Genomic DNA, 27,974 nt, shown 5'->3' with positions numbered 1-27,974 from the left:
ATTTGGTGATGAAATAATAGAGAGCAGGAGTGGCCGGGTGACCTCAGAGTACACGTCAGGGTTAGAGTCCACCATTGATACTGATGGATAATGGCAACTGGTGGGTACTGGGAATAGGTTTACATGCATCCTTCGATACACTCAGAGGTTTAAGCACGCTGGGATGGCTCTGCCGGCTGGGATGGCTCTGCTTTTGTCCCGGTTTAGTGGATGCCTAGTGGCGTCTTGCTCCTTGGCCTGTTCACGGGTGATTCCAGGTTCCAGAGTGATTTTTTGGCTGCATGGAGGAGTAAATTAGACATCAAGTCTCAGACTAATTAGCTAACAAGGCGTGTAATTTCATTTAGCAGAAGATGTGTTTTTAGCGATGCTGCTGAAACATCCAGAGGCTTCGGGTAAAAGGAAAAAACGGAAAAGATGAGAAGCCTGAGATCAGCGTGAAAACAGATTCCCTTTCTGGATATGAGGGCAATTACAAATAACCCTGTGAAAAAGACCTCCTTGCGCAGGTTACCCTGTAGAAGCTCCGGAAGGTTAGTGGGGCTCACAGCGAACTGGCTGGGTCTTAGGGCCATGTCCTTATACTGTGACCTTCTGCTCTTAATGCCACAAGCATGAAAATCCTCCCTCTCCGCAGACTGCCAAGGAAAATTCAAGTAACAGTATTGTTACCCAGCCTGTGATGGGCTTGATAGAAACCTTGGTGGACCCCAATAACAGCCATTGCACTAATTGCATGTTGGCCATGTGCTGCGCGGTCCTGTCCCAGAGGCCACAGTCCATGGTGCTGAACCTGACATTACGGCAATTCATGGAGACATGGGGACTAATGTCAGAGGGCCCTGTGGCTCCCATTTGCTGATGGATGCACGGGAGTCATTGGGTGGCCGTTTCTCTTGGTCGATGGAGCGATTAGTAAGAATATGGAAATGGTAACCTGTGACAATGTAGCAGAGAAGTGTCTCTGCTCGGAGCGGCCGCGGCTCTCTGTAACTAGGAGCTGACATTCTAGTTATCCCCGGAACTCATGGCTTTAGTGGTTGCAGCACGCATTACCCTCTCCATAATCTATTCCGAGCCTCACTTCAGAAAAAAATAACAATGTAATTACTGTGTTAGAGAAATAAAATTACCGCGCCACGCACAGCGCTGCGGGAAAAGATAAATTAAGAAACCGGAACAAGAAAGAAAATCTTCATCTTTTCATCCTGGTTCCTTTGATTCGTAGCGGATTCCACGGACTTTGTGTGAGGAAATGGAAAGCTCGACAAAATATCCACGCTTTGCAGAGCGTTGCCTCAGAAACCATCTTCGCCGTTCTTGCCGTGCCGCCGTAGCAGAGAGGAAAGTGTTAAATGAATAGACGTTTTCTCCTCTGCTTTTGCGCGGTTGATTAGTATTATAAACCCGCTCGGTTGAAGTGTCGGCTGTGGCTGCGTGCGCCAGTAACGTCTTCGTGTTTGTGGGTCGAGGGCGTCATCCCGTTAGAGATTAACGGAAAGTAAATTCAGTGATCAGCAAAAACTCGGTGAACTCTGGCCTTTCCGCCATTCCGACTTCCTGCATTTCAATTTGTCCCTTGGCCAGGACTCAGCGCTCCCGACGCGGCGTCTGGAAGTGATGGAATCTGCATTCTCCTGGCCTTGCTCGTATCTTTACGTGTTTCGTTTCTCAATACGGGTCACATTACCATCTCCTGTCCTTTTCATCTCTCATTTAAAGAGGTTTTTGGGGAATACGCCGGATGGATCTTTAAAGTCGTCGCCGTATTCTGTTGTCTTCTCTAATAGAACCATAATCGTGTTTTCTAGTGAGTCAGGATCTGTCTGAAAACCAGACATTAATGTTTTAAGCTGATAAGCGAATTGCCGGCTTGCTTTGCATGTGGAATAGAGAGCCGGGGTTAAGCCGTTTCTTTCCTCCGGTTCTAGAGCTTGCTGTGTTACCGAGTCAGGAGAGCTTACCTCTGTTGGTTGTTCACCCTGGTAATTGCTCCGTCTTCTGATTTAATGAAAACCCATTAAACCGAAACAATAATTAAAATGAGACATCATCTCCGTAGGAGGCTCGCATATTAAACAGGAAGACATTTCTGTACATGCTCGTTGTTCTCTCTTGAAAATTATGTTTAAGGTGGTGCCTAAAACAGCACGGGGGCTTCCCTGGGGGTCTTTTATATGTTATTACATGTGGGTGATACATGGATGTGGGATGAGCAGTGATTGCATGATTGGTTTTCATGCTGACTGTGGTATGTTAGTATATCGGTATCCACGTCAGGCTGAGCTCGTCGTGCGAATGTCTCCTGGGGCCAGAAGCCGCCATGCGGGACACAGAATCATCTCTGGGTATTTAGGCCAAGTGCTCTACCTGCAAGAGAAGAGGAACGCCATCCTCCAGCCATAAGTCAGAGGTGATTCTGAGAAGCCTGGGCATGGTCTACTGTTCCGGTGACGGTTCTCATGGAGGTTTTGGTAAGCGCACAGTTTCAACTTGGAATCTTGGGTACCAGCTCTGGGCTTTTGATTGGTGAGCAAAGGGCAATTTTTATAACATCAGCCTGAAGGCTGAATTGGTCCCTGAATTTTGGTGGTGAGGGCGCTGGCTGCTCACACCCCCGGAAGATGACAGAAATGGTCAGACCCTCCCGGCGGGATCTAAGGCTGGAGAGAGAAGAAATGACTAACCCCTTCCAAGGAGGTCAGACCATGAAGACACAGACCGGGGACCCGGCTGTCTCCTTTTCTCTTTAGTTTGCGCAGTTGTTTGGCCAAGGACCTCAGCCTCACGCGTCTTCATGTTTCTGAAATGATGAGAGTCATTGGGATTAGGGCTGCAACTAACGATTATTTTAATAATCGATTAATCGGCCGATTATTTTTTCGATTAATCGGATAAAAAAAACAATATGCAAATTTTTCGTTTATTTAAAAGAATTTAATGAACTGGATGTTAAAAAACAACTTAAAATTTACATTAACATTCTTATTTTGTTATGATGTAATAAAAAACAATATTTTCAAAGTACAAGAACCCAAACACAATATTTATGAAACAAAATAACCCCAAACATTCTGAAAAGAGGTGGACTATTACTGTTCAAGAAACTTTGCCCCAGCACTTTGCACTTTGCACCCAGCACTTTGCACCCAGCACTTTGCACCCAGCACTTTGCACCCAGCCCTGGCACTTTGCACCCAGCACTTTGCCCCCAGCACTTTGCCCCAGCCCTGGCACTTTGCATCCAGCACTTTGCACCCAGCATTCAGCACTTTGCACCAGCACTTTGCACCCAGCCCTGGCACTTTGCACCCAGCACTTTGTACCCAGCACTCAGCACCCAGCACTTTGCCCCAGCCCTGGCACTTTGCATCCAGCACTTTGCACCCAGCACTTTGCACCAGCACTTTGCACTTTGCACCCAGCACTTTGTACCCAGCACTCAGCACTTTGCGCCCAGCACTTTGCCCCAGCCCTGGCACTTTGCACCCAGCACTTTGCACCCAGCCCTGGCACTTTGCACCCAGCACTGGCACTTTGCACCCAGCACTTTGCACTGTGCCCCTGCACCCAGTCTCCAACTCTGCCCTGCACCCAGCCCTGCCCCCACATTCTGCCCTGCCCCCACACTCACACTCTGCCCTGCACCCACTCTGCCCTGCACCCACTCTGCCCTGCACCCACACTCACACCCTGCCCTGCATCCCCACCCCCACTCTGCCCTGCACCCAGTCTCCCACTCTGCTCTGCACCCACACTCACACCCTGCATCCCCACCCCCACTCTGCCCTGCACCCAGTCTCCTGCCCTGCACCCCCCACCCCCACTCTGCCCTGCACCCCCACCCCCACTCTGCCCTGCACCCCCACCCCCACTCTGCCCTGCACCCACACTCACACCCTGCCCTGCATCCCCTGAAACCCCACTCCCACCCCGCCGTGGACCCCCACCCCCGCGAATCGCTCTGTGCGAATGGAGCCACTCGCACAGAGCGAACCGCTCTGTGCGAATGGAGCCACTCGCACAGAGCGAACCGCTCTGTGCGAATGGAGCCACTCGCACAGAGCGAACCGGAACACGTCACATCCGTCACGTAGGTAGAAGAAGGCGGAGACTGCAGAGCGTGTAGCAGAAGCGGGGAACGCTCGCGGAGGTAAGTAAAAGGAGCCGAGTGCTCCAACAACGAATTGATCACTCGATTAATCGATAACGGAAATCGTTATCGATGATTTCCGTTATCGATTATTATCGATTTTATCGATTCGTTGTTTCAGCTCTAATTGGGATCCCAGATAACGGAAGGAGTTGGAAGGAGGTTTGGCGTTAACTGAGACTTTTTATTTTTATTAGCGGTGAATAATTTTCAGAAACGTTATAATTATGGAGGTTAAAGTCATTGATTTCATTTACTGTCTCATCGTGACTCTGAATACGCAGAGCTTACACCTTATTCTGAGAAAAAGCCGTTTCTTTAAGCCTTTCTGAGACGTGATTAAGTGACTTTGCTACATTTTAATCATTTAGTCTTCATGTAGTTTGCAAGCTGGAGTATTTTTAACCAAAACCTCGCCATTTGAGCTGTAACCATCCGGTTGCCACTTCCGTACTTGTCAGATCCAACAGTTTATTAATGATTTCTGCAGGGAGCATTTCATTAAGCAGAGCGACGGGCGCCATTGCTGCGTCTCTTTTTACCAATATAACTTTTCTGATAGACGGGAATATTTGGTGAAATCTGTCGATTACTATCACTCAGCGCCGATTAGAATGACTTTGTCTTGTAAAATTTATGCTTAATAAAATTCTTAATTGCCTAATAAATTTACACTCCTTATTTCATGGAGTTAGTCATTATCGTAAACGACTTAATGGAAACACAACAAATGCGTGGAAAAAAGGAGCATAAAAAGTAAATAAAATGTAGTCTATTTGGAACTGTCGGAAATCATCCAAATAGCTCAGCATCTGCCCCGGATGCGGAATACTAGCTAACTGGGGTAACAGACAACCGGCAGCCAATAACAAGGGCTAAAAGATTCCAGCAGCCGGTAACGGGGAGCAACAAACACCAGCAGCCAGTAACAATGGGAACAGACACCGGCAGCCAATAACAAGGGGTAAAAGATTCCAGCAGCCGGTAACGGGGGGGGCAACAAACACCGGCAGCCGGTAACAACGGGAATAGACACCGGTAACCAATAAAAAAATTCCAACAGGGGGTAACAAACACCGGCAGCCGGTAACAACGGGAACAGACACAGGCAGCCAATAAAAAAATTCCAACAGGGGGTAACAAACACCGGCAGCCGGTAACAACGGGAACAGACACAGGCAGCCAATAACAAGGGGTAAAAGATTCCAGCAGCCGGTAACGGGGGGGCAACAAAAACCTGGAGCAGGAGCAGGTAACAACGGGAACAGACACCGGCAGCCAATAACAAGGGGTAAAAGATTCCAGCAGATAACAACGGGAACAGACAGCTGGTAAGACGGAGGCAAATCGTTAGTAGGGAGGGGAATGCGGCTCTTCAATCGTTTGTTTGAAGCAGGTCAGTTTATCGCAGAACACAATAGCAAATTGATACTGACCTGCAGAGCTTACAATCTACCTAGACATACAGACATTTCCCCACCTAGTCAGGTTAGAAGGGCTGATCATAATCATTTAATTCCTGTGCCAAGGGGGCATTTATTATTTCAGTGGAAATTGCTTTTCTATGTCTGTTGCTTTATATGAGGTTTTCATACTTTATCTAATCTGCTAAATCTCTTTCCTATTCTGTGCGTGAAATGACTGCTTTCCCATACGTGGGCGACATTTCTCAAAGAATTCTATATGGCGAAAAGAAGTGTTATTTGGAGCTTCATTAAATACCACCGACTTCATACAGAAAAGAAAACCAGCGGCACGCGGTGACCCAAAACGCTGCGGATTATCTAATAGCAACAGTTTGAATCTGAATGAAAAATGAACTTTATGTATCGCATAAATGGCGATATGTACCAAGGCCAGAACTGGTGAAGAGTCCGGTAATTTGAAAGCTCTCACAGAGATTGATTTTCTGTTAGAATGCGTAGAGGACGCGGCTGCTGACAAACTTTGGGATGTTTTCCAGACACTCTTGAGGGAATTAGATTTGGCGTTTTCAAAAGTGAAATCCCATTTACGGAGAAATGAGTCGTTAAAGTGTTTGATTCGCTGAGGTCATCGCGGAGTCATTTCAATGGATTTAGAGCAGGGAGCGCGGCCTGAATTTTAATGTCTGTCCTGCTGGTCGAGAGCAAAAGTCGCCATATTTCTCCCCAAACTTCAGAGGAACGTCAGAGCCACGGGCTGTGTGGATCCATGGGAACTGGATATGTTTGTGTCAATCGGCTGATCTTTTGCACCCGTTTCTATGGTGACTGCTGTGGCATTGGCTCTCTCTGCCAATACCGCGTTATCCTTACTTGCCATGTTATTATATGGGGTAATAAGCGTTCTGGAGACCAGACTCTATCAGGCGAGATTTCCGCTGCTGGGTTAAGGAGGTTAATGAATCGCTGATGGGGTTAATAGCTGGTATTCACCGACCTCAGAAACCTAATTAAATTGGTGACATTTAGTTAATTTCTGCAGTTTTATTAGTGAAATGTTTCCATTTTGAAGTCAATCGGAAATGATTGTTCCGCGGTTAATCTGTGTGCTGACGGGGTATAGAGGGTGTGACGGCCGCCGGCCGGGGAATTTTATCTGTCAGATGTAGAAAATGTGAATTCCCATAAACGCTGTGTGTGCTGCGCGTGACAACGTAACATTTCAGCTGCTTTCTGTCCGTTATGTCAGGTAGTCGCCTGCCGTGCGCCTCCTCGGGCAGAGATGGGAAGGAGATTCTGTCGCAGGATGATATTTGGTTATGGAGTGAAGCTTTTACACCATCTGCCCACCTATCGGGGGTATTTCTTATAAATCCAGCTACTAAAATGACTTTGGTCTTATAACCTCAGCCAGTGGATTTATTACCCCCCCCCCCACACCTCCCGTGGCTTGTGACGGCTGCTGTAATCCTTCACCATGCGCGGGGTGGAGGACATTACATGCACACGTTCTATAAGAAATCCCCCCTCTATTAAATATTGGGGCAGTGTTGGCTGGATACCGCTTAGATATTCTCTATATATGTATATGTATAGATGGTGAGGCCTTTTTCCTCCTCAGGCTGTTTGCCCCATAGGCCTTTTTACCTCCTTAAGCCTTTTGACCTTGTGTTCCCATTTTTTCTTCCTTTCTCTCTTTTCACTTATGTTGGGCATCAATTTATTGTACCCTCGTTGCACATTAAGCTGAGTGGTGAGTTTCCTCCTCTGTAGACGGATCTCCTGTATACCGTGGGTTAAATACATGTACGTACATACAAACTATTTTCATGCAGCGTTCGTAGACGGATCTCCTGTATACCGTGGGTTAAATACATGTACGTACATACAAACTATTTTCATGCAGCGTTTCTCCTCTGTAGACGGATCTCCTGTATACCGTGGGTTAAATACATGTACGTACATACAAACTATTTTCATGCAGCGTTCGTTTCTCCTCTGTAGACGGATCTCCTGTATACCGTGGGTTAAATACATGTACGTACATACAAACTATTTTCATGCAGCGTTTCTCCTCTGTAGACGGATCTCCTGTATACCGTGGGTTAAATACATGTACGTACATACAAACTATTTTCATGCAGCGTTCGTAAACGGATCTCCTGTATACCGTGGGTTAAATACATGTACGTACATACAAACTATTTTCATGCAGCGTTTCTCCTCTGTAGACGGATCTCCTGTATACCGTGGGTTAAATACATGTACGTACATACAAACTATTTTCATGCAGCGTTTCTCCTCTGTAGACGGATCTCCTGTATACCGTGGGTTAAATACATGTACGTGCATACAAACTATTTTCATGCAGCGTTTCTCCTCTGTAGACGGATCTCCTGTATACCGTGGGTTAAATACATGTACGTACATACAAACTATTTTCATGCAGCGTTTCTCCTCTGTAGACGGATCTCCTGTATACCGTGGGTTAAATACATGTACGTACATACAAACTATTTTCATGCAGCGTTCGTTTCTCAGTCTGTACGGAAGGAAGTTTATAGACGGAGTTTTTGTCTGAAGTGTTTTGAATTTCAGAGGAACGGTTTTAAGATTCGATCACACGAAGCCCATTTCCCGAATGTCTCCGCTCGGAATTTAATTTCCTTTTTGAATCTTTCAGAAAAAAGAATCCGCTTGTCGCTTTTTGAAGGGTTTTCAGGCAATTCAAACGCTTCAGAGACATTAATGTAACAAGTCTGATCTTCTGAAAACGGACGAGGTCACAAAAACGTTCTCAGAAGATATCGGCGCCAGACGGAAACACAGCGCTTTCCACCAGTGTATCTGTGTATGGGTTATAGCGGGGGGCACAGGGTTAAAACATGGAATTTGGGGTATATTGGCCGCGGGCCCCTGGAGAGGCACAGGGAACAATTGCCACTCAGGAGAGACCTCCAGGGCAACCCTATTAGCATAAAATGGACATTTTATACCCCTGCAGTGTGTGGGGTGTCCTCAGGCTCATTGAAATATATAGATCTATAAAGTAAACTGTGTAATTATTGTACATTAATTGCCTGTTACATACGCAGGTACTCATAGATCAACAATTTTTTTATTAGGCCTTGGGTAAGCCCCACCCCCTGTCATGCTCTAACCCCACCCCTTGCAACACTTCTAACCTTACCCCTTAACATCAAGTGTTCACCTTTCAGGGGTGCGCTAAGGTGGGTGCTCGGCCCCAGGAACTGATGTAGTTTAAATTCATGGTGTTAGCCGGTGTGAGCGTATGGTGTGCCAGCATATTCTCTTACTGTGTGTTTAAGTAATATGGTGTTAGAGTGAGTGAATGTATGTGTGTAACTGTATGGTGTTAGAGTGAGTGAATGTATGTGTGTTACTGTATGGTGTTAGAGTGAGTGAATTATGTGTGTTACTGTGTGGTGTTAGAGAGAGCTTGTATGTTAGTGTGTGTTGCATTATGGTGTTAGAGAGAGCTTGTATGTTAGTGTGTGTTACTGTATGGCGTGGCACCATACAGCTTGTTACTGTATGGTGTTAGAGTGAGTGAATGTATGTGTGTTACTGTATGGTCTTTAGTGAGTGAATGTATGTGTGTTACTGTATGGTGTTAGAGTGAGTGAATGTATGTGTGTTACTGTATGGTGTTAGAGTGAGTGAATGTATGTGTGTTACTGTATGGTCTTAGAGTGAGTGAATGTATGTGTGTTACTGTATGGTGTTAGAATGAGTGAATGTATGTGTGTTACTGTGTGGTGTTTAGAGAGAGCTTGTATGTTAGTGTGTGTTACTGTATGGTGTTAGAGAGAGGTTCCATGCAGGCAAATTGTGAAGCAGGTCAATTACAGCATAAAAAATAACAATAAAAAACAAAGTGCAAGTCAGGAATAAAGGGGGGGGTAATAGAATGAGAAATGCCCGGTTAATTATAAACTCATTTGGCCTCCATTAGATCTCGCCATCTGCTTGCGTTGGGTACCAGTGTTGGCAGGAGGACTCTTGGCCACTCTGGATGCCAGTTCAGCAGGAGCGAGGCCGATGGCGCCATGATGTCCAGGAGCTGCTTTTATGCTAATGTTGTCCTTTGCCACTGTCTCCGGTGGAAATTGTTTCTTGTGCTGCTGGAAATCTATGGCATCCTGAGGATATAATATACAGAACATACTGAAATGATGCACTGTATTAATGGTTAAAAATCCGGAACAGTCCATCACGTTTAACCCTTCTTAACCCTTCCAGGTTCCATCAAATCCAAAGGGCAGTCAGATTTTCCCTGGATGAACATTATGCTAAAGTTAACCTGTTAAAACCCTCAATGCCTGTGATCTCTAGAACGACATCCAACCCTATTACCTAAATCAGCCAAAACCACTTCCATTCACAATGGATTCTGCATCTTAACTGCCTTGACTGCAAAACTCTTGACTGCTTAGGCCTATAGCCCGGAGAAAAATACCCACCCAATACCCAAAATAAGAGACGAGACACAATTGTTGTGGGTAGGGCGTAGGCCACAGCTTTATTTACATCTCCCCCTTCATTGACCAGCAGAACATGAACCAATTAAATCACATTAAAACCACATTAACTAAACGACCCGCCAGCTACCGAACCTTTTGGGCCTGATACGGGGTTAGTGTACCACGTGCACCAAGAGTCCTAGTCCATCCGACGCCATCAGCCGTCTTCAGGACACGCCTCCCCAAATCCGTAGAGCAAATTCCAGAATAACGAACTCATAAGCGCTGGTCATGTGGGGGGGACAACACCGCCGCTGTGACAATAAAAAACAAACTGACCTGACAGAAGAACTAAGGGTGGGCTGCGGGACAATCACAGAGGCTCTGGTAGCTCCAGGAAGGCAAAGCGGGAGATGATCCCCCTTCACCTTCCTTTAACCCCTAGGGCCCGCAACAAAGTTGCAAAGCTCAGCCAATGAGGACAGGGAACGCTGACAAGCCATTCAGGCCTAGGCCAGCAGTCATGTCCCCCTTCCTCACTGGTCCAGGGGGCCCCTTTCCCGTTGCAAGGCATCTCTTTTCTATGTCTGTCAAGTTCTATGAATGAAAGGACCCAGACAGGTATCTCTTTTACTTGTATATGGTGATCATATCCCCACATAGACATAGGCTTTTTAATGACCTCAGGCGCTAATCCCTCTACTATTAGTCCTGTCTGTAAATAATCTCCAGTGGATGCCTCTGATGTGTGTGATGTAAAGAGATTTACTGTCTGGAGGAGCCACGGCCTGAACGCTCCACGCAGACACCACGTCTTTTCTAAAGAGCAAAGCAGGTATCACAAGAATATCTTGGAGGAGAAATAAGGCATTGAGACTGCTGCTGGAGAGTTCTCAAGGCCAGTAGCCGGGAGGTGTCGGGGGTTCACGAGCCTCTAGGAGCACCTGCCTGCTGGTCCTCGTCACTTTTGGAGCTCTGTTTTCACCTTGGAGATCTTGGTCCATTGCCTGTCCGATCCCCTCCAAACTCCATTCCCTGCCTCACTTTGCTTGCGTCTGATCAATGACATGTTGTATCGGGTGTAGAAAAGCCGGAGCGTCTCTTTTCTGTAGCAGTAAACAGACTGGAATCATCCGTTACCGTTACATTGTTCCACAGGAGCTTTAAATAAAAATTGAATTGTGTTTATACATGAGAAAATGAATTGAGTTTGCATATCTGAATATAGAAACGTGGAATTTAACAGAAAGTGTTTCATTTCCCTGAATGAAAGGCTGCGCCGCGCACAATGATCGCAAAGTCCTGGTATTGGGTTTTTCGCACACATTTCGGCAGGTTGTGACTGCAGAGAAGACCGTTTCCCGTTTGAAATGATCGAAATGTGCGGCTGATTCTAAGATTTTAACTTAGTAGAACATCCCAGGTTTTATTGCAAAAGTTCCATCCTTGAACCATTCCCATTAATCTATTGGGGCACTAAAACTGGACGTTACTGGGAATTTGCAGATTATTCTGACCTATAAGGATGCCTCAATTTTCTTTGATAACCATTTTCCGGGGAGCAGACAAAAGGCCGGGGGTAGCATAGAAGTGCTGGGATAGGATGCTTGGAGCTGGGATTGGATGGGTGGTGCTGGGATAGGATGGGTGGTAGTGGGATAGGATGGGTGGTAGTGGGATAGGATGGGTGGTAGTGGGATAGGATGCTTGGAGCTGGGATTGGATGGGTGGTGCTGGGATAGGATGGGTGGTAGTGGGATAGGATGCTTGGAGCTGGGATAGGATGGGTGGAGCTGGGATAGGATGGGTGGAGCTGGGATAGGATGGGTGGTACTGGGATATGATGGGTGGTACTGGGGATATGATGGGCGATACTGGGGATATGATGGGTGGTACTGGGGATAGGATGCGTGGTACTGGGATAGGATGCTTGGAGCTGGGATAGGATGGGTGGTACTGGGATATGATGGGTGGTACTGGGGATATGATGGGTGGTACTGGGGATATGATGGGTGGTACTGGGAATATGATGGGTGATACTGGGGATAGGATGCTTGGAGCTGGGATAGGATGGGAGGTTCTGGGGATATGATGGGTGGTACTGGGGATATGATGGGTGGTACTGGGAATATGATGGGTGATACTGGGGATAGGATGTTTGGAGCTGGGATAGGATGGGTGGTTCTGGGGATATGATGGGTGGTACTGGGGATATGATGGGTGGTACTGGGGATATGATGGGCGATACTGGGGATAGGATGGGTGGTACTGGGGATAGGATGGGTGGTACTGGGATAGGATGCTTGGAGCTGGGATAGGATGGGTGGTACTGGGATATGATGGGTGGTACTGGGGATATGATGGGTGGTACTGGGGATATGATGGGTGGTACTGGGGATATGATGGGTGGTACTGGGAATATGATGGGTGATACTGGGGATAGGATGTTTGGAGCTGGGATAGGATGGGTGGTTCTGGGGATATGATGGGTGGTACTGGGGATATGATGGGTGGTACTGGGGATATGATGGGTGATACTGGGGATAGGATGCTTGGAGCTGGGATAGGATGGGTGGTACTGGGGATAGGATGGGTGGTACTGGGATAGGATGGGTGGAGCTGGGATAGGATGCTTGGAGCTGGGATAGGATGGGTGGTACTGGGATATGATGGGTGGTACTGGGGATATGATGGGTGGTACTGGGGATAGGATGCGTGTGTAACGGAGCTGGATAGTCCGAGCGACCACCTCCGCTGACTTGTGCTCCCTTAGCACACACTTTCTCCGGTTTCCCAGTCACTCGCCGAGACTCAGTGTTGGGTAAAACCAAAACGAAAAAAAGATTAATTTTTCACACGCAGCGCTGGATATATCCAGCAAAACACATTAACATTTAATTCTGGTGCATACACAGTGCTTGTTCTGTGTATGTATAGACGGCGGTAATGAGCGTGATGAAGTGAATGTGTCACGTGGTGAAGAAGTCCTACAATGTAGATTTCCCAAGTTGGGGATCGAATGGATCCGGAGCTGGAACGGGACCTTGGGGTTTACAGAAGGAATTCGCGTGTTTCCTTTCCACATCCGGCAGCCCGGGGTGTTTCCAGAGTATCCCGTGTCACGGAGTAGAGATTATCCTGGGGATGTTAATATGCGTTATTCGGCCGTCCTTTTACATTATAGGATTATGCCGAATCGCAATGATCCGATTTAACTGACAGGGATTTATTCTCCATGGAGAGGAGCCAAGAATGAAGAAGCTATTTTAAGGAGAGATTTCTGCTCTGGTGTTGACTTAGTTGTAGATGATTGTAATTTTTAGATTAAATCTCGCGTGGAAACACCACAAGGTTGAGTGTATTTTTTCATGATCTTGGACTTTGCACCCAGCCTTGCAAAAAGAAAACGCTACACGTTGGGTGCTAATGGTAACTGAGAGGGTTAACACCAAAAAAGGCAGACAAGGATATTACATTTTGTCTGTTTCCCTCAAACAAAACTTAGTTCTCAATTTAGCAGATTGTTTCAGTTATTGAGTAAATGGCTGTTTGTGACCTGCTCTCCTGGGCGCCGTCTGGGTCTAGAAGTAAGGTTTATTTCAGCAGTAATGAGTGTGTGCCATCCCTTTCACCAGTATGATGGCCGGCAGTAATGAGTGTGTGCCATCCCTTTCACCAGTATGATGGCCGGCGGTAATGACTGTGTGCCATCCCTTTCACCAGTATGATGGACGGCGGTAATGAGTGTGTGCCATCCCTTTCACCAGTATGATGGCCGGCGGTAATGAGCGTGTGCCATCCCTTTCACCAGTATGATGGCCGGCGGTAATGAGTGTGTGCCATCCCTTTCACCAGTATGATGGCCGGCAGTAATGAGTGTGTGCCATCCCTTTCACCAGTATGATGGACGGCAGTAATGAGTGTGTGCCAATCCTTTTCACCAGTATGATGGCCGGTGGTAATGAGCGTGTGCCATCCCTTTCACCAGTATGATGGCCGGCGGTAATGAGTGCGTGCCATCCCTTTCACCAGTATGATGGCCGGCGGTAATGAGTGTGTGCCATCCCTTTCACCAGTATGATGGACGGCGGTAATGAGTGTGTGCCAATCCTTTTCACCAGTATGATGGCCGGCAGTAATGAGTGTGTGCCAATCCTTTTCACCAGTATGATGGCCGGTGGTAATGAGTGTGTGCCATCCCTTTCACCAGTATGATGGCCGGCGGTAATGAGTGTGTGCCAATCCTTTTCACCAGTATGATGGCCAGTGGTAATGAGCGTGTGCCATCCCTTTCACCAGTATGATGGCCGGCAGTAATGAGTGTGTGCCATCCCTTTCACCAGTATGATGGACGGCAGTAATGAGTGTGTGCCATCCCTTTCACCAGTATGATGGCCGGCGGTAATGAGTGTGTGCCATCCCTTTCACCAGTATGATGGCCGGCAGTAATGAGCGTGTGCCATCCCTTTCACCAGTATGATGGCCGGCGGTAATGAGCGCGTGCCATCCCTTTCACCATTATGATGGCCGGCGGTAATGAGCGTGTGCCATCCCTTTCACCAGTATGATGGCCGGCGGTAATGAGCGTGTGCCAATCCTTTTCACCAGTATGATGGCCGGCAGTAATGAGCGTGTGCCATCCCTTTCACCAGTATGATGCAGAATGAACTGGTAGAGACAGGAAGTAGAGGAAGTGGAATGCTTTCCGGGGCGCGTTGGGTCGGCTCTGTTACATTGTATCTCCAGGTGTCTCTCTGCAGCCCCTGCTTCCAGTAGTGGAGATAATGAGCCCGGAGCAGACCCCGGGGCTTTAACATTGTGTCAGATAACTTGTCCCCAAGCTGTGGGCTGTCCACTCATGAACATGTCACATTGCCACAGGCAGAGGCTGAGGCCGCACATGGCTGCTCCAGAGAGAGAGATCTAATTAGAGATGTGCGTTTTTACAGGATTAGGGCCACGAGCTTCTATCCGGTGCTAACTCGGCATGTACAGCGGACACGGCAGGTGACAGTCTGGCCTGAGCCGCGCGAGAAATATTATGATTTATATAAATTCTGCTCCATGTGACATTAATAACCCACACAAAAGCTGATGCAGACGCTGGAAGGAAACTACTGGAAGTTAACACTATTTGTTGGGCCGTCATAGAAAAAGACAACGTTACATGAGCTTTCAGGGCCTCAGCGGTCTCATCTTCAGAAGGGCGGATCTCCGAGGACCCAAAGATTACGTAACCTTACATCTTTTCGTGTTTTGACCCCAAAAATGTATCAACGTCAACTAAAGTCTCCATCTTCTCTTGGGCTGACGTGACAGATACGTGTACCGTGTGTGTTATTAGATTACTAATGCTTAACGTTCTATTTTGAGGTTCCGTCTGACACTTTAACGATGTCTTCTTTTCAGATGCGGAACGGGAGATTCACGCAGCGCCTCATACAAACAAGAAGGTGATCCAGCTTTTTAGGAATAAGAGTGAATTCACCTTCCTGGCCTCCATACAGCAAAGGTCGTCCACATCTGGCGTTCTCCTCTCGATCCGTGAGCTGGAGCACAGGTACGTGAGCCTTGGCCCGAACGCCCACAGGGGCAGAGGTTCTGCTCAGCAGCGAGTCCACAAGAACCGTCAGACGGCTGAGCGCCAATAAACCACAAATAATGGCCAGGAATGGGTTAATATTCATGTCTGCGAGAGTAACGCTTTGTTACATCGTTTCTGCTCCTATTCTAGTTTCTAATGCTATAAATCTGGGTATAATCTGCTCCTTTTCCATCATTTATCGCTGCAGAACATATAGCAGTAGAGTACCGTATTTGCTCGATTATAAGACAAGGTTTTTTCCAGAGCAAATGCTCTGAAAAATACCCCTCGTCTTATAATCGAGGTCGTCTTCTAATCAGACCTCATTCTGCTTCGGCCGTGCTGCTTACCGGGCTTTGATCGCGAGCAGCGTCTCTGCTATTAGCAGCAGGAAACAGGAAGCTAGCACAGTCCTCACATAACTCTACCCATCCTTCCTCTGGGGGCGGGGCCAGAGAAGTTGCTCGCACAGCCGGGCCCCTGCAGAAGTCTGCGAGTGGGAGATCTGCAGTTCAGGTGGTGGTGGGGGGGGGTTTGAGCGTGTGTGTATGTGTGATTAATGGAATGAATGAGTATTTAAATGTTTGTGAATGAGTGTGTGTGTGATAGCATGGATGTGTAAGGGGGGTGGGGGTGGTAGCATAGCATAGGGAGGCTGTAATCACACTTCTAACATCCCCAGGTTCCAGCATGTACTGGCTGCCTTGGCTTGATAGGAGTGTGATTGCTGTTTGCAGTATATATATATATATATCTCCAGAAATGCATTTTAACCCCCTATATGCCACCCAGAGTGGCATATAGGAGTATAAGGCATATCATGGGGCAGAGGGGCATATAGGGGGTTAAAAGGCATATCATGGGGCACACTGGCATATAGGAGGGTATAAGACATTTCTGGAGGCAGAGTGGCATATAGAGGGTTAAAAGGCACATCATGGGGCAGAGTGGCAAATAGGGGGGTATAAGGCATTTCTGGGGGCAGAGTGGCAAGTCTGGGGGCAGATGTGCATAACTAGGGGGGCAAGGTTGGCAAATAAAAGGAAATAAAAACTATATTTTTCTCAATCATAGCTTTTATTAAATATGAAAATTAGTTTACATGAATTAACATTTACTGGTAAAACTTTTTTCCTATAGGGTAGTCTTATATTCAGGCTTTTTGTTTTTTTCCTAAATTAATATTTTGATTTTGGGGGGTCGTCTTATAATCAGGGTCGTCTTATAATCGAGCAAATACGGTATATAGCGGTTAAACTCTTACATATCACGCCTTATCCTGTGGATAGGCTTTAGAATGGGGACAGCATGCAGATTTTGGGTTCAGGTTGAAAAAATAATAAAAATAATAAAAAAACAATAAAAAGATAATAAAAAGAGGTAATCAAATGATTTCTGCTTATACACTGGGTGTTTGAAGCATTTATCTGTAAATATACGGTCTCTTCCCATCGCGCACATAACGCGCAGCCCAATTGAGTTTGTTTATATCGGCTACAGAAAGGGACGTTAATTATTAAAAAGATTTTATTTCAATTTGCATGAAAAAGCTGTAAATGCATCTGAAATTTTGGGAAAAATCCTATAAACTGAAAGATGGGAGAGAAAGTGGTGAGGAAAGCTGGAAGGAGGGAGGCACTGTTTGTGGAGGGGGAAGGAAAGATTTCTACACTGGGCAGAGGTGGAAGGGGGAGATTAGCGCACGTGTGGTGGGTGGGAGATAGAGGGGAGAGATTACCGAACGCTGTGTGGGGGGGAGTAGCCACTGGATGGCGGGTTTGTAGGGGAGAGATCAGCACACTGGAGAGGGGATGGAGGGGAGCGATTAGCGCACTGTATGGAGGGCGAGATGGAAGGAGAGAGACAACGTGCACTAACAGACACCGTGCACTAACACCTACTCACAGTAACACCGTACACTAACACCGTACACTAACAAACACTGTACACTAACAAACACCGTACACTAACAAACACCATACACTAACAAACACCATACACTAACAAACACCATACATTAACACCTACTCACAGTAACACCGTACACTAACACTGTACACTAACAAACACCGTACACTAACAAACACCATACACTAACAAACACCATACACTAACACCTACTCACAGTAACACCATGCACTAACAAACACCATACACTAACACTACTCACAGTAACACCATGCACTAACAAACACCGTACACTAACACTACTCACAGTAACACCATACACTAACACCTACTCACAGTAACACCGTACACTAACACCGTACACTAACAAACACCGTACACTAACAAACACCGTACACTAACAAACACCATACACTAACACCTACTCACAGTAATACCATGCACTAACAAACACCGTACACTAACACCTACTCACAGTAACACCATGCACTAACACCTACTCACAGTAACACTGTACACTAACAAACACCGTACAGTAACACCTACTCACAGTAACACCATGCACTAACAAACACCATACACTAACACTACTCACAGTAACACCATGCACTAACAAACACCGTACACTAACACTACTCACAGTAACACCATACACTAACACCTACTCACAGTGACACCGTGCACTAACAGACACCGTGCACTAACAGACACCGTGCACTAACACCTACTCACAGTAACACCATGCACTAACACCTACTCACAGTAACACCATGCACTAACACCCATTCACAGTAACACCGTACACTAACAAACACCATGCACTAACAAACACCATACACTAACACTACTCACAGTAACACCATGCACTAACAAACACCGTACACTAACAAACACCATACACTAACAAACACCATACACTAACACTACTCACAGTAACACCATGCACTAACAAACACCGTACACTAACAAACACCATACACTAACAAACACCATGCACTAACACTACTCACAGTAACACCATGCACTAACAAACACCGTACACTAACAAACACCATACACTAACAAACACCATACACTAACACCTACTCACAGTAACACCATGCACTAACACCTACTCACAGTAACACCATGCACACACACTCTAATAATGCAATGTAGACACACTTTTTCCTGCTCCTCATCTCCCCCATTCTGCACACGCTAACACCATACGCCAACACACACAATGTAACTCCATATGCTGACACACACACTCTAACACCATACACTTACATATACTCTTTAACATCATATATTCACACACATGCTAACACCATACACAAATACACATGCGGAACCCTTCATGGGTGTGACCCGTACATTCCGTATGGAATAATTGCGCCATAATGGTGCAAGGTTCAAGCTCTGATGTGACCGCAGGACCTGGTGCATTATTGATGAATCGGTTTAAGTCTCTCCCTGACTGGGTGTTCTCTCCCTGCGCTTTGAAGTATAAATCGGAATTTGTTTTGTTTTCCCGACCGCCGATCAGTTACTGCGATTTCTGCCGGGAGACCCATTGCCTTTCTTGTTGAGCTCTCGCGGTGATCGTCTGATGCGCGGCCGGACTCTGCATCATAAAGCTACTTTTTTGGTTTGATCTGGGAGGATAATGCGCCTGCTTCACGGTAATGTCTCGTCATCTCTCTCTTCAAATGAAGCCGGGAAAGTGTGCCGCGTCGGACGGTCTTTTGTTCCATAACGACATTGGATGCGCACTTTAATCTACAGCGAGTGCTCCGAGGAGAATAAGAAGCAGAAATACAAAGCGCCGATCGTTCTAAATACAAACTAAGCTAAAAGGCAAAATAAAAATAAAACTCTTCTATGCCGGCAGCCCTCGTGACAGCGTTCTGAAAAAAAGACTGTCTGAACCCCACTTGCCCCCAAACCACCCCCAGTTACCCTTATGTGTGGACCCCGACACAAACAGACACAGTTATAACCCCCCACTATATGTGGGGAGGAAAAAAGACCGCGTCTGACTTATAGAAACTCCCAGGCACTTGTTGGGTTGGACGCACCGAATAAGTGAACTTGGTTTAACCGCTGAAATCCCTTCATTCCTGAAGAGTCAATTAACTGTTTAAAGTGTCAGTTAAAGACGTATTTATAGAACAGGGAATTTTCTTTAAAGTTCAGTTAATTAGAGGGGGAGGGGTAACTCGTTAAATAACTGTCATTTTCCCTCGGCAGAAGCCGCGCTGTCTCTGCTCGGCCACCTCGTTCTTTCGCGTTCACTCCACCGCTCGTGTCTTTCTTGTATTTCATGAATTCTAGTTTGTGAAAATGCAGCTTGAATTTAGATAAAATGTTTCGTGTATTTAGTTAAACAAACTGATTGCACGTCCAGAAAGGAAACCAAAATATAGTGCGGTAAAGCGGGCGGCGCGCAGGTCCTCGCCCCGTAACAGAATGGGATCTGAAGCCCCTCCACTCCGCAGGATAAACATTCGCTTCCGGATCACCCAGAAACACCCTTACTTCACGTTAACCCTTCAGGCTGTCCGCATCTCTCTAGAGAAATAAAAGAAACCACATCTAACGTAAATAATCTCCCTTGTGGACAGAAGACCGTTTGAAGGGGACGGCGAGCGGGATTTTGTCTGATCCACTCTCGGCGGGATTGACTCAGGTGTCTTCTATCAGAGAATGAAGATCAACGACTCGCTTAATGGCTGCGAACGAGAAATTGGACCCATTCATCAAGGTCAGAGAGTCTCGCAAAGTGCGCCTGGTGTCAGCGGCGGCGTTGGGTCTCGGCCGACATTTATCACTTGGTTTATTTAGTGATTTGCCAGCAGTCCTGCCATCCCATGCGGTCCCCAATTTATTTAACTCCCTAGATGCTGGCTTCATGCAATTAAAATCCCCAGAATCAGAAAAAGACAAAGCATCATCAGGAATAATTAACACACAACTTGGGGGAATTCAGAAACGGGCTTTCCTAGACTCTATCCGGCTGGGATTATTGTCCTGAAACTCAACCAGATACGGATACAATGATTATTTCCCGAAGCAATCCCTACAAAGTGTGATAGAGGTCTGACGAGAGGTGGATGGGCTTGGGACTATTTAACCCATTATTTGAAAATGGATGCATGGAGCCGCCGTCCGTCAGAAGTTGTAGAGGATAATTCAGTGAGGGAATTGAAATATACCCGGGACCGGCGTAGTGACTGATCCCGAATAGCACTGCATAAGATTGGAGCTCTTATAGCAGGTAGAGGAACGGGCAGATTCGACGAGCCGATGCCTCCTTCCTGCTGCCAGGAACAGACGACCTGCGGAACGTTCACCATCAATCCATAGTTTGGAAGTGAGGAATAAGATGTCTTCTTCACGCCGTTTCGTGCTCGTCGGGTTGTCTTTGAGATGCCGTAAAACTGTGGCACAGAATGTGAGATGGAGGATTTAGTATCGGGGGCACGGAAGCGGCACATCCCCCGGTACCGACGGGATAAACATATGTCCTTTAGGCTGCAGATCACACGAACCTGAGTAGGCGGATTCTGAATTATTTGGAGCATCTTGCTGTAATATGTAAGTTTAATGTGCGGGGAGATGGCGCCGGGAAGGGTTGTAATAACAGAGGAGCAGCTGTTGCCTCCGCGTTTCGCTCGCCTGCCATCGCTCTGTTGTGCAGTTATATAAAGCAGACTTGACACTTTCACACCTGTACACTTCACTGATGAAATAGTTTTCATGGAAAGTATGACTGCGTTGCGGGTCTAATCATACAACATTTACATAAAAGGACGATCCACCAAACATTACTCAACTCCTACACTTTTACAGCAGCGGATGGCGGTAAATCCTCTCGCTGTTCCGCAGGCACGAGGAGGACTCCACAGAGCTTCATTTCCACACAAATGGAGCCGGGTCGGGTTTCTTGTGTGAATCAAGTATCTTTCTGCCAAATGTCTTCGCCTTTTAGTTCTCCGGGTCTTCTCAGGTCTCTGGGGTGGGGTGGGGGGGTAAAAGGCAGATTATAGTTCTTATTTTCCGTCACGTTCCATGCTTCCACGATTTAATAGTTAGAAGACCTGCAGCCGGACAGTGGGCCGGTTACAGGCCAGCACTGGGGCGAAGGGCTATGGAGCCGCTCACAGGGTGAAGCTCCGGATTATTAGCATCGATCCAGCAACATCACATTTCCTTAGGCATTTTATAAAGAAGTAAAGACCCTCCCTGGCAGACCCCAAACTGGTCGTCACCCTGTCTGCCTCTGCTTGGTGTATTCGCTTTGGTTCACGCTAACCCTGAGGGCTGATGAATTTCCAGTTGCCCCTGACAGTCGTGTGATTGGAAGGACTGGCGGCATCTTGTTTGTCACCAGGACTGGTAGCCAATGGACTTGTATCACGGAGATGCGGCATATTCTGGATCTTGGAACTTCTTGCTGCGTCAGATGAATTATCTTAATGACCTTAATGTCTGGATTATGCGTAGTTGAGTTTTGCCGGCATAAGATCTTGTTGGATAACTGATGGGAGTGTCAGCCGGAACAAACCCCCAGGGGCCGGTGCCCTGGACCCACGGCACCCTATCCAGAGCCCACGGGAACAGCCCTGAAAAACCTGCAGGTCCTGCACGCAGAATGTGAGTAGTCTCAGAATCTGTTCATTGAATAAAGAATCCGATTGGCCGAATCAGTTAACGCGTTTCGCGCTGAACTTCGCTCCCTGGTAACGTAAATACTTTCTTTGGCGCTTTATTCAATGAACACAGGTCGACGTGGCTTTCATTCTGCGTTCTTGGAACTGACGTCGTTTCCACGCGTTACAAACCCGTTCCGGGATATTTCGCTTTCTGCATCTCCTGCCGTTCTGTTACTCTGTTCTGCTCTACGTTCCCGTTTTTCACCTTTTTCATTATCTCCTGGTTAATCGGTCTCTTTGTCTGAAATCTTCTCCAAGGAAGAGACCGATGTGTTTAGACTTTTATCCGTGCGCGTCAGTCTCCCGCCCAGCTGTCTAAATTCCCACTTTTGTTGGCAGTAAATTTTTTTGTGTTAATAAATAAATTATGTTTAATGTCTGGAAGAAAGAGCCAAAGTTAAAATAATGTGGTGTGTGGGGTGGGAGGATTATCTGTGTAAATGTGGAATTGTTTCTGAAGCGAGGTGGCGTCGAGTGGAAATCACATTCATTTATATGCAAAAGGCCAGCAATACGGAAAGAATTTTCCATTTAAAAGTTTACGCCTGAAGACTTGAACTGGAAACATATTGTCACAGTCTGTGATCAAAGAGACGGAGCTCCGCCGCCTGCTGAGAAGCCGCTTCTCCAAAAGAACGTGACGGAACATTCTGCGGCCGGGTTTAAGGGCGTTTTGGGCCATTGGTAAGAATCACAGCATAAATCATCGCAGATCTCACCCTACGCTGTCTGTAGGTCAGAGCTGTGAGTAAAGCCGAGCTGCCGTGAGATCTCGTCTTTTGGTGTTTGAGGCCGAATCGTGATGGATTTTTGGGTCATTTTCATCTATAAATTGCAGGAAAATCACTTCTGTCTCCTGCCCTATATACCCCCCCCCCCCGTCGGAAAGCAGCAGAAGACTAGGGGCAGAATATTATTTTATTTGTTATTAAATAGTTAAAAACCTGTTAGCAGGTAGGTTACCCGGCTGCCGTGTCTTCCTTGAAATATTTCCCATGATGCTCTCGCCCTTCTTTTTCTCCTAGGCTGCCGGTTTTGCATTTTTTACTCAGTTTTCGGGCTTGTTCAGGACCCTGTAGGGTGTAAATCCCCGCAGAGTTTTACCCGCCGTCTCAGAGAGTTCAGAGTATCCGCAGCTCCTTCATGCGCATTTCATCCGCTTTAAATGTGAACTGGAGCTCGCTGGGCTGTTGTGGGCAGCGTGTGGTCTGGAACGTGATGTTTTGGGATTGATACAGTCATCTGAATCGTTATAATGTATCGTATAACTCCATGGTGATGTCATCATGTCAGTCTTATGTGTCATAGCGAGCAGCATAATAATACAGAGACGCTCTGAACGTGGTCTTTCTCCTCTTCCTTTTCAGCTTCTTTGAACTGGAGAGCAGCGGCCTGAGGGATGAAATCCGGTATCATTACAGGTTCAATGGAAAGTCCAGAACCGAGGCTTTTCCCTACCGGCTCGCCGACGGACAGTGGCACAAAATAGCCCTGACAGTCAGTGCCGGCCACGTCTCGCTGCATGTGGACTGTAACAGGTATGACAGGGGTATTTACTATTCATGGAGCGGGGCTGCTTATATGTCATTCCTATTTCTGGGACATGTAGTGGTTATATCGGTAAATTACTGGGGTATCCTCTGCCTTGCCCGCGTCCGGACGATGGGTAACCAGTCAGCCGAGTTCCAGGGTGTTATATGAGTAACGGGATATTCTGCGCCATTGCAGGGGTTTCTCTGCATTTCATGGTGAGATATATAATAATAAATAATAGTTTGCTGGGAATTGCTAGTTATGAACCTGTTGATATCGTGCTAGTTCTGCTCTTACTGAGACAGAAAAGGCTTTGGATTTTTTTAGCGTGACCCCTGCTGTGAATGTCAGCCGCTGATTGGGCTCCCAAGTCTAAAAAGCACTTTCTATAAATGTATTTGGGTGGAAAGATGTGGTTTTAAAGCTTTTCAAAACAAAGGTAAAAAAAATCATGAGCCTTGAGCTGAAGCTGCAACAGAGTCTTGTCTCTCAGAGGGGCTTATTCACTAAGCCAAGAGTCTGCAGTAGCTTCACATTATGAAGGGCCACCCAGGACGCGCCCCTCGTCACACTAAGAGAAGTCAGGGACATGAACCCGACTACAGAGGAACTGCTGAGATCCATGACATTTTATGCAGGACCAAAGAGTGAATGACAAAGTATATTAAGGGCTTCCTCTACGATTAACGAGAAGCGGCAAAAAGATGGAAGCCATCGGGCACCCTGGGCCAGAACTCCATGCCCCGCGTAACATGATCAGGACCTGCCAGATACGGACCCAAAGACGGAAGGGGAGGTGGTTCATCTGGCTTGGCTCACATTCCAGCTCTGGGTGCTCTATACACAGAACAGTCTCCCTGCAGGGGTGGTAAATACTAACCATGTATGCGGAATATTAAGAATAATGTCTGTGAATTAAACAAATATTCTGCTGCCAAACTCCATGTTTCTCACACATCAATCTTATAAACCTCTATTTTCTGCCCTCATTTTACTCAAATCCCAGCTGCAGTTACTATGGCAACGGTCTGGGACGGCGTCCAAAAAGACTTAGTGCTCCTCCTACTAAGGATACTTGATTTCTGCAGCGATATCTAATATTAATCAGCCTCCTCCAGGAGATACTCTGGGTTTGGGGTGCCTGAATAAACGCCTATTCAATCCCCGCGAGCAAAATGTTTGATTTTCTTTATTTAGTGGACATTCTGTCTTTCCACACTCACAGCAAATGTCAAACTCAGGAGAGTTGGCAGGTGCCACGACATGGTCCGGCTTGTTCTAGCGCTTAGTGAATAGGTCCCTGCACTGCGGCACCTTGACATATTTTACACTTTGTCACCATTATGTTTATTGTATCCTCGCCTTAAGCGGCAGCAGACAGCGGGTGCCGTTCCCCGGGCGGAGAGGACGTCCCGGGAGTCTGTGGGTTAAAACACACATTTTGTGATCTTTCAGGACATTGAGCGGAGGACGTTGGAGGCCTCGCGCTGGGTGTGTGGGGGGGGTTCTTATGGATTTAGTTATTTAAAATGCCTTTTTGTCTATAATTCCTGATCTGTTTCCGGACCGGCGGGGACGGGAGTTCAGACGCTCGGCTCTAATTCGCCAATAAATATCAATTACACTTTTTAGTGAGTTTGAACAAAGTAGACGTTTTTACTTTACAAATCAAACCAGTAATTTTCTGGCTGGAAACGCAGAGCTGGGAGTTTGACTTGGTAATTAATCCTCTCTGCGTTTTCTCTCAAACGCTTAAACACTTCAGTGTTTTCTTTCCCATTGAAAGATTATTCGCTGTCATCACTGCTCATCCTTCACCTCGGCCAATCACCTCGTGTTACACAGCGCCCAATTCCTCTCGGCCTGCCCCAGCCCTGACCCTAAAGTCTACCATCCTCCGTCCTTCCCTGACCTCCAACGCGTCCCAGCCCGACCGCCACTAACCCTGAATATGGTGATTACTAACTGCCCTTAACATTCCTCATCTGCAACATGCTTCCCTCCCCAATGGCCCCAGGTATACCTGCCCGGCACTCCCCGATGGCCCCAGGTATACCTGCCCGGCACTCCCCGATGGCCCCAGGTATACCTGCCCGGCACTCCCCGATGGCCCCAGGTATACCTGCCCGGCACTCCCCGATGGCCCCAGGTATACCTGCCCTGCTCTCCCCGATGGCCCCAGGTATACCTGTCCTGCTCTCCCCAATGGCCCCAGGTATACCTGCCCTGCTCTCCCCAATGGCCCCAGGTATACCTGCCCTGCTCTCCCCAATGGCCCCAGGTATACCTGCCCTGCTCTCCCCAATGGCCCCAGGTATACCTGCCCTGCTCTCCTCAATGGCCCCAGGTATACCTGCCCTGCTCTCCTCAATGGCCCCAGGTATACCTGCCCGGCACTCCCCAATGGCCCCAGGTATACCTGCCCTGCTCTCCCCAATGGCCCCAGGTATACCTGCCTGGCACTCCCCAATGGCCTCAGGTATACCTGCCCTGCTCTCCCCAATGGCCCCAGGTATACCTGCCCGGCACTCCCCGATGGCCCCAGGTATACCTGCCCTCCTCTCCTCAATGGCCCCAGGTATACCTGCCCTGCTCTCCCCAATGGCCCCAGGTATACCTGCCCGGCACTCCCCAATGGCCCCAGGTATATCTGCCCTGCTCTCCCCAATGGCCCCAGGTATACCTGCCCTGCACTCCCCTATGGCCCCAGGTATACCTGCCCTGCACTGCCCAATGGCCCCAGGTATACCTGCCCTGCACTCGCCAATGGCCCCACATACAGGCACTTCAGAGTTCTGATGCTGAGCTTAGCTTTATCCCAGGTACCAGCGCTGGGCTTCTGGAAGACGGCATTAACCAGGATATTTCCCCATTTCTTCCACCCAAACTTCCAGCCGTTTATAATAATAATTCTGACCCTGCCGGCTCAGCGATGACCACCAGCAGCCTGCTAGAGAAATGGCTGTTGGCGGCGCGCGTTTTCATTATACCGGCGAGCGGAGAATCTGACGGATATTTATGGTTACTTGACATTTTAAGAAAGGCGTAATGTAAAACATTTGGGCTTTAAAACCTGAGAGTTTTTCAGCTTCATTTAACTTCGCTGCCCGGAGCGCATCACTCGCTTTGTAAAACTGTCAAAGTTTGGGGAAAAATGTTGCAATTTATATGTCAATTATGTAATAAAAATCAGGCAAGAAATGAAATTATGATTTGGCTGTTTGATGGAAAAATCCTTCTAAATATTTACAGTCGGGTCTCCTGGGGCTGCGTCTCGCGTGGCCCGTGGCCTGGACTGAACCTGTCACGGGACTGCAGAAAATCCTGCCGTTTGTCACCGTTTGCTAATTAATCATTTGGATTCATCGCTTTGATACGTGTGCGTTATGAGGCTGACGCGTTTCTCATTAGGGGGAGCATTCTGGGTAATTCCGAATAACGCGGAATACGAGGCGCTGCTTACACACACACACATGTGCACATACATACACTCGCATACATACATACACACACACGCGCATGCATTCATACATACACGCACATACATTCATACATACAAGCGCATACATACATACATACACGCGCATACATACACATGCACATCCATACACGCGCATACATACACTCGCATACATACACACACACGCACATACATACACTCGCATACATACATACACACACACACGCGCATGCATTCATACATACACGCGCATACATACATACATACACTCGCATACATACACGTGCATACATACACACACACGCACATACATACACTCACATACATACACTCGCATACATACACACACGCGCATACATACACTCGCATACATCCACACACGCGCATACATACACTCGCATACATACAAACATACACGCGCATACATACATACATACACGCGCACGCACACACACACACATACATCAATACACATACACACACGCACACAGACCTTTCTGTGCGCAGCGTTTAATTTGTACACATATAACACGCTGTTAAACCAGCCTTGGTAAATATGACAGCTACAATCGGTACAATCGGCTGCAGCCTTATTTGTGTCACGGTTTGGGAAGCCGAGAATGAATAATTCTGCAGGAATCGTTTGAAATAGAGATGGAAAGTCGCGTCTGATGTGGAAAGAACGTAGAGAAACAATTCCCAGGATGATGTTTGCAGGGCGAGCGGTT

At 47.2% G+C, this 27,974-nt stretch overlaps 1 protein-coding gene across 2 annotated transcripts in view; it reads left to right on the top strand.

Moving 5' to 3' along the window:
• Positions 1-27,974, top strand: part of NELL1 (neural EGFL like 1) — a 158,486-nt gene that overhangs the window by 28,432 nt on the left and 102,080 nt on the right. For both annotated transcript variants that reach the window (XM_053449003.1, XM_053449002.1), the window contains exons 3-4: positions 15,471-15,621; positions 23,621-23,791. In XM_053449003.1, coding sequence (XP_053304978.1) covers positions 15,471-15,621; positions 23,621-23,791 — 322 coding nt within the window. The remainder of the gene's footprint in view (positions 1-15,470; positions 15,622-23,620; positions 23,792-27,974) is intronic.

This window comes from Spea bombifrons, chromosome 10 (assembly GCF_027358695.1).
Source record: "Spea bombifrons isolate aSpeBom1 chromosome 10, aSpeBom1.2.pri, whole genome shotgun sequence".
Classification (NCBI taxonomy): domain Eukaryota; kingdom Metazoa; phylum Chordata; class Amphibia; order Anura; family Pelobatidae; genus Spea; species Spea bombifrons.
This window is presented reverse-complemented; position numbering and strand designations above follow the sequence as displayed.